The sequence below is a fragment of the Daphnia carinata genome, chromosome 5 (assembly GCF_022539665.2).
Source record: "Daphnia carinata strain CSIRO-1 chromosome 5, CSIRO_AGI_Dcar_HiC_V3, whole genome shotgun sequence".
NCBI classification, from domain to species: domain Eukaryota; kingdom Metazoa; phylum Arthropoda; class Branchiopoda; order Diplostraca; family Daphniidae; genus Daphnia; species Daphnia carinata.
Genome location: NC_081335.1, coordinates 3,679,522 through 3,689,781, shown reverse-complemented (window position 1 = coordinate 3,689,781; position 10,260 = coordinate 3,679,522). Strand labels below are relative to the sequence as shown.

The 10,260-nt window shown below is 43.9% G+C and overlaps 4 protein-coding genes across 4 annotated transcripts; 2 read left to right on the top strand and 2 right to left on the bottom strand.

Annotated features, from left to right (window-relative positions):
- Window positions 1-130: 130 nt before the first annotated feature.
- On the top strand, window positions 131-3,812 carry LOC130696643 (splicing factor YJU2-like). Its single transcript, XM_057519748.2, has 6 exons — window positions 131-291; window positions 2,457-2,557; window positions 2,648-2,759; window positions 2,827-2,994; window positions 3,059-3,249; window positions 3,324-3,812. Exons 1-6 carry the CDS (start codon window positions 268-270, stop codon window positions 3,706-3,708), a joined length of 981 nt encoding a protein of 326 aa, XP_057375731.1. The 5' UTR covers window positions 131-267; the 3' UTR covers window positions 3,709-3,812.
- Window positions 326-2,344, top strand: LOC130696614 (protein Lilipod-like). The gene has a single exon (XM_057519710.2). It carries the CDS (start codon window positions 449-451, stop codon window positions 1,964-1,966), a length of 1,518 nt encoding a protein of 505 aa, XP_057375693.1. The 5' UTR covers window positions 326-448; the 3' UTR covers window positions 1,967-2,344.
- On the bottom strand, window positions 3,804-6,860 carry LOC130696596 (major facilitator superfamily domain-containing protein 6-like). The gene is made up of 10 exons (XM_057519686.2): window positions 6,669-6,860; window positions 6,459-6,581; window positions 5,733-6,387; window positions 5,575-5,665; window positions 5,406-5,451; window positions 5,080-5,337; window positions 4,853-4,997; window positions 4,624-4,775; window positions 4,375-4,542; window positions 3,804-4,305 (listed from the first exon to the last, which is right to left on the bottom strand). The coding sequence occupies exons 1-10, from the start codon at window positions 6,784-6,786 to the stop codon at window positions 4,193-4,195; spliced, it is 1,869 nt and encodes a 622-aa protein (XP_057375669.1). The 5' UTR covers window positions 6,787-6,860; the 3' UTR covers window positions 3,804-4,192.
- A 396-nt stretch (window positions 6,861-7,256) lies between these two features.
- Window positions 7,257-10,111, bottom strand: LOC130696595 (neurotactin-like). Its single transcript, XM_057519685.2, has 8 exons — window positions 9,928-10,111; window positions 9,711-9,855; window positions 9,297-9,652; window positions 9,070-9,215; window positions 8,907-8,951; window positions 8,666-8,811; window positions 8,253-8,596; window positions 7,257-8,162 (listed from the first exon to the last, which is right to left on the bottom strand). The coding sequence occupies exons 1-8, from the start codon at window positions 10,109-10,111 to the stop codon at window positions 7,600-7,602; spliced, it is 1,929 nt and encodes a 642-aa protein (XP_057375668.1). The 3' UTR covers window positions 7,257-7,599.
- Window positions 10,112-10,260: the final 149 nt, after the last annotated feature.

The window sequence follows — 10,260 nt, the reverse complement described above, 5'->3', positions numbered from 1 at the left end:
ATGTGGTTAGGAAGAATGCATGGGCTCAGGCATTCCGCCCATTCCAGCCGGAAGCATGGATGGGTTGGATAAGGTTAGGAAGTTTAATGTTTATCCAATAGGTGACGCAAGTGTCGTAGCATTTTCCCAGCAGACGTTTCAACCAGGTTTTTTTGAGTGACGCTCCTTCGTCTCGAGTTGCGTAAGACAATACATTCCGTTGTCTTAAACGTCGGCCGAAACTTGTATTTTACTACCTGGGCATAACACTGACCTGACTGAAGGAAAATGTCGGAACGAAAAGTTTTGAATGTAAGTATCCCGTTTGCTATTATATGAAGCGATGTCACAGAGACCTTGATATTGAGTGGGATTTATTCAGTTTCCATGTGTCATGGCGGCGCGGCGACGTTTGTAAAAAGCATACGATGAGGCTCGTTGCGAATTGGTTCCCCCCTGACAATTTAACATGGAAGAAGAAGCAGATCCTGAGGAACAGGCGTTCCACTCCACCGTTCGGGAGTACATCATTTTCTTGCTCCTCTTCGGTATCCTCTATGTGGTCAGTTACCTCGTCCTGAGAACATACCTGCACAAGGAGAAGCACGAAGACAAATTGGATCCAGACAATGGTGAAGCGACAGTACACAGAATCAGCCTGGGAATGTGCACTTTTGCACTCACAGTGGCGGTAGGGGCAGCTCTCCTCCTGCCCATCTCTATCCTCAGCAATGAAATTCTGCTGCTCTACCCCAGCAGCTACTATGTGAAGTGGCTCAACTCGTCACTTATCAATGGGCTGTGGAATCACGTCTTTCTGTTTTCAAACCTGTCCATCTTCTTCCTTCTGCCCTTCGCATACTTCTTCAGTGAATCTGAAGGAATTGGAAGCCAGCAGGGGTTGATTGGCAGGGTTTATGAAGCCTGCCTAATCCAGTTGATGCTGGCCATCCTCGTTTTGGGCATAGCGTTTGTGTTGTGCGCGTTGATCGACAAAAGCCAATCCGCCGTTGAACTTTTCTTCAATGTGTGGAACTACTTGCCATTTTTGTACTCGTGTCTTTCGTTCCTCGGCGTTCTCTTACTTCTGTTGTGCACACCCCTTGGCTTTGCACGCCTTTTCACCGTGCTCGGCCAGATCATAATTCGGCCCAACTTTTTGTCGGACGTGAACGACGAATACTATGCCGTCCTGTTTGAGGAATCGTGCATCCGCGAAAGACTTAAAATGAAATCCCCCGAAAAGCAACTCAACGGACAAGGCCGTCAAGCGCGCAAAGTTCTTGAATCGAAGCTCGTGGCGCTGGAAGCGCAGCGTTTCAAGTTGAATCAACAGAGACGGTCGTCGCCCGTCCTGCGACGTCTGATCTACCCACTGGCCATGATTCTGCTGCTGGCCCTCACCATGGCTGCTTTGCTCAATGTTCTTCAGAATACTCTGCAGTTGTTGGTGGGAATTAAAGCCCTGCCGCTGGCCACTCGCGAGCAGTTTCCGCTCGGGCTCAGTTCCCTCTCAAAATTAGGTCTGATTGGTGCCGTGATTGAAGTGGTCCTAATCGGCTACTTGTTGGCAGCTTCCACTGTCGGCCTCTACACATTGCCCTTTCTATCGGGCATCCGACCGACGGCCAGGAACACGCCACTGACGCAGCTGATAGTCAATTGTGGACTAGTCTTGGTGCTGAGCTCGGCTCTACCATTGTTATCACGCATTTTGGGCATCAGCAACTTTGATCTGTTGGGCAACTATGGACGCATCGAGTGGCTCGGCAACTTCTACCTGGTCCTGCTCTACAACGTCATCTTTGCCGTGGCGGCCACTCTCTGTCTAGCCAAAAAAGTCACCAATTCGCTTCTACTCGAGGTTTGGCGCCGGCTCAAGCTAGCCTGCACGACCTCGCTGCAACGCGGTGCGCTCGAGCCCCATCGTATGCTTAGTCCCGTCGGGCCTCGAAAGTCTGCTCCAATCAGACAAACAAACGATTAGACGAGAACGAGAGATACGTGATATGAATCATCCATTATCTTATTTCAGTTTAGTTTCCTCCGTTGCATCTAGTCTCACTTTTCTAATTCCCCTTTTTTTCCCATCACACTACTGGTCCCACACAAACACCCCACGGTTCTTTTTGTCTTCTTCTTTTTCCCGGAGACAGAGGGGCTTGACATTCTGCACCTTGGTTTCCAATTACATTAAACGATAAAAATCGTTTACTTTTCACCTGTGTCCTTTTGTTTAATTTGTCCGTATCAGTTTCGGTTGTTGATGGCCCGTGGAAGCGATTTCTTTTTTTTTCTTGTCTTTACGTGAAAAACATGTACAACTTCTTGCCGCGCAATAAACGCGTTATTTTAAAGCGGGAAACTCATCGAGCTCGTTTAACATTGCTGCATGTCTGTTAAAAATGAAGAATGTTTTGTTTTAATTGCACTTTTTTTTGTTTGTCTTGGTTTTCTTTTTTGATCGGCGATGACAGAAATACTATCCGCCGGATTTTGATCCGTCCAAGATTCCTCGCGTCCGCCAAGCTAAAAACAGGCAGTTTACCGTCCGCTTGATGGCGCCGTTTAACATGAAGTATTGAAGCCCAGCTCGAATAGCGTTTCCAATAATAATAGTAGCTATCCTCCGACACTAATTTTAAACTTTTCTAATTTTGTCTCTCAGGTGCAAGACGTGCGGCGAATATATTTACAAGGGTAAAAAATTCAACGCCCGGAAAGAAGATGTCGAAAACGAAAATTACTTGGGTATTCGCATCTATCGCTTCTACATCAAAGTAAATTCTAAAATGGTTTCAATTTCTGGAGTGCAAAGAAACTAATCTAAACTATTTTCAATGCTAGTGCACTCGATGTTTGTCAGAGATTTCATTCAAAACCGATCCCCAAAGCACAGATTACGTTGTTGAGGCGGGCGCTACGCGTAATTTCATGGCTTTGAAGCTGGCCGAAGAACAGGCCGTCCGCGAGATGGAGGCCGAAAAAGAAGAGGAGCGAACTAACCCCATGAAAGTAATATTTAAATGAAAAATTGTCTTGATCTAAACTTATCGTTTGATTTCTTGTATTTTTACAGCTGCTGGAGAACCGTACCAAAGCTTCTCGGGGCGAAATTGAAATGGTCGAAACGCTGGAAGAGCTAAAAGAGTTGAACAAACGCAAAGTGGTTGTCAATTTCGATGACATGCTTTATCGCTACGACGAACAACGCCAGTCGGAAGCGGCGGCGGCGGCCGCTGCGGAAATCGAAGACGAACAGTTGATTAAGTACGTTTTATTTTTCACTGCTTTAACAGGCGAGTACAGACACGTTGTTTTACTATTATTATTGTTGTTTACAGGTCCGTGTTTGGCGAACGAACTACGAGAGAAGATGGCACGATCGTGAAAAGGCTCGTCGATGATGGAGGATCGTCCGACGAAGACAAACGACCAAAGAAACAAGCCAAAATGCTGACGATTAAAGCGACTGATCTTCTAGCTGCTCCTTTAAACAATGCCCAAAAAAATAAGAAACCCAATCCACTAGTTAAAATTAAGACGGCGCTAATCAAACCCAATTCCGTCGCAGCTTCTACCAGCACCACCACTATCTCATCCACAGCTCCTTCTACTTCAACGACCGCTCCTCCAGCTCCTTCTCCCATCGTGAAATCGTCTCTAGGAGGCTTGAGTCTTCTGGGTTCTTATTCAGACTCATCTAGCCATTCAGACAGTGATAATTGATTAACCGATCAAACGCCTTTCAAACGAATGTGACGTATTTCGTTTCATGTGCATTTGTACATCTCAAATGATTTGTTTTTCAAATACACGCATTCTTAACCCTATGCGGTTAATTTTGTTTGGCTGGAATCGAGGAATGTGGATTCAATTCAAATGTAGTAAGACAATGGATTATAGAGGCGCCATCAAGTCAGTGCTGCCACTCACTTTCAATCATGCAATTGTTCAAATGTGTGTTACTATAGAAATTTCTATTAATTTTTTATGTTGCTGCGATTACAATGTTTTGTTTTTTTCATTAAAAAAAAAAAACGCTAGTCACCGGGACTAGGTCGCCAACGAGCGTGTCAAGGTTCTAAATTAACGGCAACGAATCGAGGCATAGCTGAAATGACTCAAGGAAGTCGACTACGATCTGAAATCAGCACACCAGGTGCTGACAAGGAGAACAGATAGGCTTGCTAATTACAAGACATTGAAACCACTAGAAACAACTTTTGCGACGGCCCAAAAGATTATCAGGTGGAATAATAAATTCTTCCTCCTCTGGTTCGTCCTCGGGTTCGACACCGCTGGCAATAACCTCGGCAATCCGTTCTACGCAGTTATCAAGAAAAGAAATAAGAAATAAATAGAAAACCTTGGTAAAAACGTGAGCGTGATTACCCGACTTCCTGCGCAGTCTCAGCCTCTCTATTTTAACTAAATAGAGGCGGTGTAAGATGAAGTAGGTCAGTCCACAAATTCCGGCACCTGTACCAAAGATTTGGAATGTGTTCCGCGTCCCGTAGTTGGCCATCAGAATTCCGCCGATGAAACTGCCAAGTCCGCGTCCTGTCACGACAAGTGAGGCCATTGAAACAGTTTTAACAAGGAGTGACAGGTAAAATTGCCCTCGAATCAATTAAGCATTACCGAATGAATAATGAATGGAGCCTACAGCGCCGTTGAGTGTCGCCAATAGTCCAGGAGGTGCTGCCGCTACGCAGTACATGGAACTGGCCACTGCCATCATATGGACCGTTACGGCTTCCAGGGCTTCAAACGGAAGACATAGCCAAGGATCCCTTTTGTCACAACAGAACGTTTCCGAATTAATGAAACGATACAACAAAGAAATATTAGACGCTGTCTAATGCATTACCATATAAGCGAATAGCCGAAAAATCGAATGCAGTAGATAAGGAAAGCGATGACGAAAACGTTCACCGAGCCAATTTTGCGAACAATCATGTCTGATATGTAGAGGAATGGAACGCCAATGACGCAGCCCAAGGTAACTGTCATTCCTGGTAATAGATTAATAGTTGTCTGTGTAGAATGTCAGCGGTGACAGGTGACCTCATGCTAAACAGATTGTGCGACTGATACCTAACAAATAGCTATTCGCTTTCAGTTCCATGAGGAAAACGAAGAGGAAGGATTCAAGAAAACCCCAACAGGTGCCCAGAAGGAGCATCATCAACATGAAGAAATCGACGTCGATTAATCGAATGAGTCTTTTTGCACCGGACATTAAATTCCCGCTTTCAATCCGTTCGACGTCAACGTCCAACCTGCTCGCCAGCAGGACCACCACAACGCAAAGGCCATCGGCGATGTAGAACAGAATTGAATAGTCGGGGTCACCTGTTATTAAACGTTTAAAATTCTGGTTTTAATGTTTCGTTTACCATAATGAATGTAATCACGAGAACCTTGCAATTCTACTGTCCAATCGAGTAATATCCCGGCGACCATGGCCTAGAAATATTGCAACGTTTTGTTTTTTGGTTATTATACTATATCGGGGTGAGAATTTCGCTGTGCTCTGCAAATAAAAATGAACACTGTTTTTTCGCAAGTAAGAAAAGTGTTAATCTTTACAAAAACGGCTTGTCCAATGACGCCAAACAGCCGTTGTTTTCCAAGGTCTCCGTCGTTTTTCTTTACCATCGTGATAGCCGTGGCGTCTAACCTGCACAGATTTCATAGTCGTTAACCGCAAGTACTTCAACATTAACACCAGAAGCTTTAAATATTACATGGAGAAAGATGTGGCCACGCAACTGGAAGCCAATATCCGCAAAACGAAGTACATCCAAAAACCACGGTTGTGTTTCAAACGCTCATTTTCTTTCATTTCATCCAACAACGCGTCGTCTGCAGGCTCTTGGTTCAATGCAGACGATGTCATTAACGTCAAAGGACACTGAATGAGACAGTTGCACAGCAATGCCGACGGAAGTGGAGTCTGATCAGTTTGTAGGGCGAGAATTCTAGCAGTACATTCGCCAGAAATGTCCTTGGTGTCTGTCAGCACGGTCTCGAGAACCAGTTCCACTTCGAGCTTCGATGTCGACTTGGTCGTTATTTGCGTACAATTGCCCAAGGGCGAACACAAACGCATTCGCATGTTCTGATAATCCGTGCATGCCACTGGCTGGCACTCGGATGGTGTCCAGTACCCGAACCATTTTTCGGTCGTTGATGTTGAACAACTTTCGTTCCCAAACCGGAGCACGGCGCCTGTTCTACCGCAGTAGACAAAAGCTGGGATTTCCGTGATGTTGCGCACTGGGGAATTTTCGGGAGAAATTCGAGCATCCACGTGAAGTAAAAGGGTGTGGAAAAGGATGGCCAAAGACACCGAAAGAATTAAAACCAGTTTGTAACGATTGAACTTGTCAGCCAACATGCCTAAAATTATGAATGATGGAAATGAAATGCAATTTCCCTTCAACATGTGGGCAAAACGTAAATCAACGAACCGGCTAATGGCGGCATAATGCATGTGACAAAAGGTAAAACTGAATAGATAATGGCGATTTCCTGGATATTGAGGCCGACTTGTTGCATTTGCAGGGTCAAATATGGAAGGTAGAGAGACGAGGCTATACTCACGCCGAAAAGAAAAACCGGATTGGTAGATTAATGAATTGGACAGCGTGTTTTTACTACGTCATTCAGTAAATGTTTACCGCCATAATAAAGCAACATGGTGAGTTTGAGAGGAATAAGTGGCTTGTTAACAGTCAGAGTTTTCTTGAGCTTCTTCCATTCCGAAACGGCTTCCGAATCGTCGTCCATAGTTTGCATCGGGCGTCTAAAATGCGATGTGTCGAAGTGGACGAGGACGGCCGTAAGATGCAGGCGAACGACTGAACGATCGCGCAGTCCGTCGGGGTAGTTTATGATCATGTGTGATAGGTGCTTCTTATTTTGAATAAAATATCCAGCAAACATAGAAAAATGAGAGTAATCTGATCAACGATTCATTTTGTTTCGTTGCGTGCGTCAAAGCGACGTGAAATTTTAAATCGCATCATGCTTGGTCGGCACTTGCTGGGCGATGCTTACGTGAGAAAATGAAAGGAAAAACAACACGTAAAATTCGAATCTATGACGGAGGTTGGCGATCAGTGAGCTAGAATTTATGTGTACTTGGAACGTAGATGAATTATTATTTATATAGCTCCTCGTCATCAAGGAGAAGCTATTCAGTTTTCCATTGTTACGTTAAAAATAAGGAATGAAAAATTAGGCTTGCCTGCCAACAACATAACGACTGCATTTCGATTCAGCCACCGAAGTAAGTGTATTACATGGGAGTTATATATGGACCTTTTACTACAGAGTACAGAGATTATGAGCGGTGCTTTATACTCTCGACTAGAAGTTAAATAATATTTTTTTAAAATGGGGGAAGACAAGAAGTATACGAATAACTAAAATTTTTTATCGTCATGTTAAAATACGGCTGCCAATCTGGGTGCGAAATTGTTCACATAATTACTTAAACCCGCGTCAGTGGGTTCGATGCGTGCAAACCAGCTCCAATAAAAAAGTGCGACGGGAATGCAGACAGTGATACACTAGTAGTCATTAATATTCAACTGGAAAGAATGGCAATCATTGCCGTACGGCGGCACATTGTGGATAACTCGTCCTCATTTGCATGATATCTCCAAAATCATAAAGGCCTTGACTGGCACGAACTTTACCCGGCAACGTCCCGTCGACAACAAAATCATAAAAAACGTCTTGGAAATGAGATGCGAAACGAGTGGAAGCTTTGTCCGTATGACGATAACGTCCTAAGATGGCGCTGATATCCGACAACCCTCCGGCCAGGCGCAGGCGTGTCCCGTCCCGACATGGTACCGTCTCCTCAAACGAGACCAGGTAGAAAAAAACCCCGCTATTGAAAGACTGGTCGGCTTTTTGTGCCAGATTCCAGAGAGGGCAAGTCAGTTGAGTTGTGCTTAGCCGGGCAAGCTCCTCTTGGACGTCCGTTGAATTGCCGCGGGTTATCATATTTTCGGCGGATTCGCCGGATTCGATAGACTCGGTCGATTTAGCCGATTCGGCTGAATTGGAATGGCGAAGTGTGGCGATTTCGGTAGCCACTTGATTTTCGATCGCCTCACAGTCGGAAAGCGTATCAGCATCGCCATGAACGGTGGATCCAAGCACTAGAAAGGCAAAACGTATTTAATTCAACCAATTATAAAAGGTTCATTCATAACTATGCAAAAAAAAAAAAGAACCTTCAAACAACTTACCTAATGGAAAATCGTAAGGTGGATGTCCCTTGGACCAAACGGCCTTGGCAGATTGGCGATAAACAAAACTATCCGGTTCTAGCCAGGAATGACCGGAAGGTTTCAGCCATTCGTGCGGAACTGATTCCAAAATCTTTCGCGGTGGCAATGAAATTAAACAGAGGGGGTCGTAACTGGAATTTTTTGAATTGCATGGACTGTTTGACCATAGGTTGTAGCCAGCTTTGAAAACCGAGTCAGATCGGTTTTTAGATACATCAAATTGCACTTCATTTTCAACTTGTGTCAAATGACCGTGCGTCACCCACGCTTGCGTGAAAAGATAAGGGTGTTTTTCAGGGTGCCTAAATTCGAAAACGAACAGTTGATGTTAAGAAGCTCTTTTTTAAATAAATAAAATTTCGAAAGTTTACTTGGATGTCGTCAAGGAGTTTACCAAATCAGCTCCAGCTCCCCAACCAAGTAACGTGACAAGACTGGGATCTCCACCAAAATGCTCAATATTAGATGAAATCCATATAAGCGATGCAAACAGGTCGGTCAAGCCAAGGTTGTACGACTATGAAATATAAATCGTTAGTTTTATTTTGTATAACTAATTTGCCCAATTATTATAAAAGAAGAAAAATAAAACAAATATAAGAGATGATTTACCTTTTCAAGTTTCAACTGGGTTTTTTGGGCCTGGAGAACCGAATCCTATAACGGAATTTACAATTTACACTGAGTTCTTTGATAAACGGGAAAACCCGTAATCAATTTTCTACTTCATAACCTCTGGCAATGCAAGTAAAAAGAAAAAGTACATTAGCCTAACCTGGAAGCTAGTGCTATCCTTGATAACAGACGAGGTGTCATTAAGAAGGAGGCGTGGAAGGAACCCCATCGGCCCAAGGCGGAACCGCGGGACCACAAATACAACACCTTTCTCCTTAGCTAGCGCAGCGGACGGAGTAGCTTGATCTGTTATAATTTAGGCAAGGTCAATTGGCAATTATTAATACAAAGCAAATAAAATGGAAAAATAAAATGGTTAAAATTTACCTTGATGTGCTTGATCAGTCCAGCCACCGTACAGGGTTGGAATAGCAATCACAACAACCACCGGCGATGGAGTGTCGTAACCAATAATAGGGGAATATACATCAAGAGTGAGACAGTCTTGGCTACCATAAGTCTCGAAATTTCCTTTCGAGGAAGGCCGTATTTGAAGACAATCTTGCGGTTTCGATTTCGGATATTTCAGTACATCTTTCCAGCAGTGTTCAAGCCTAAATGGAGGAGTCCCAGGCATCCATGTATAATCAACATCATCAGATGCATGTTTTGATTTGCTGTGGCTAACAGGAGGAATGGCATATGGAATACCAAGGAATTCAAAACCACCATCTAGCGCCATCCTGGATGAAATAGGATGTTGTGATTGCAAGTTTTAGCAAGAAGATGTCAATTGGGTACCCTTGCACAGGTCCACATGATGTATGGGCCAAATGGAATGTTCCATTTGCAATATAGGGTTCAGGATCAGTCAACATAAGTCGCCGATATTCCAAAACAAGGACAAAAATGACAATAGGAATAAACATAATCAACATAATGTAGCCTAAAAAAACAGAGATTAGCCTACGCTTGTTTAAAAAATTTTATATTAAAGAATTGATTGTTATGAACTTACAGCAAGAGAGCACTCTTTCTTTGAGTTTTTGTGTAAAAATATCAGACGGTTTCGCTTCGAGTGAGCATTCTGAAATGGTAGCTTCGAGTGAAGTGGGCTCTAACATTGGCGAGAACACCTCTGCCATTGTTATGCCAGCAGGTCTGTCTGTCGTCGGGCTATCAGCCGTGAATTTACGCCACATCTTGATTTAATTTACGCTTAACACGCACAATAGGACATTCACCTAACAAACTTCGTCGGTTTGGTGCGGTTCGCACTGTTTACCAAACGTCAGTAGGTTAACAAGTGAAACAACAAGAGGCACGCAAGCTCCATTAATACTCGGCGATA

Bases quoted from the DNA above. Each gene is read 5' to 3' on its own strand.
- LOC130696643 (XM_057519748.2), top strand. From the start codon at position 268: ATGTCGGAACGAAAAGTTTTGAAT. The intron at 2,558-2,647 runs GTATTGAAGCCC...TTTGTCTCTCAG, and splicing joins ATGGCGCCGTTTAACATGAA to GTGCAAGACGTGCGGCGAAT. The intron at 2,760-2,826 runs GTAAATTCTAAA...TTTCAATGCTAG, and splicing joins TCTATCGCTTCTACATCAAA to TGCACTCGATGTTTGTCAGA.
- LOC130696596 (XM_057519686.2), bottom strand. From the start codon at position 6,786: ATGCAAACTATGGACGACGATTCGGAAGCCGTTTCGGAATGGAAGAAG. The intron at 5,666-5,732 runs GTAATATTTAAA...AAATCTGTGCAG, and splicing joins GTGGCCACATCTTTCTCCAT to GTTAGACGCCACGGCTATCA. The intron at 4,998-5,079 runs GTATCAGTCGCA...ATCTATTACCAG, and splicing joins AGCGAATAGCTATTTGTTAG to GAATGACAGTTACCTTGGGC.
- LOC130696595 (XM_057519685.2), bottom strand. From the start codon at position 10,111: ATGTGGCGTAAATTCACGGCTGATAGCCCGACGACAGACAGACCTGCT. The intron at 9,653-9,710 runs GTACCCAATTGA...TATTTCATCCAG, and splicing joins TCATGTGGACCTGTGCAAGG to GATGGCGCTAGATGGTGGTT. The intron at 8,163-8,252 runs GTAAGTTGTTTG...TTGCCTTTCTAG, and splicing joins ACCTTACGATTTTCCATTAG to TGCTTGGATCCACCGTTCAT.
- LOC130696614 (XM_057519710.2), top strand. From the start codon at position 449: ATGGAAGAAGAAGCAGATCCTGAGGAACAGGCGTTCCACTCCACCGTT.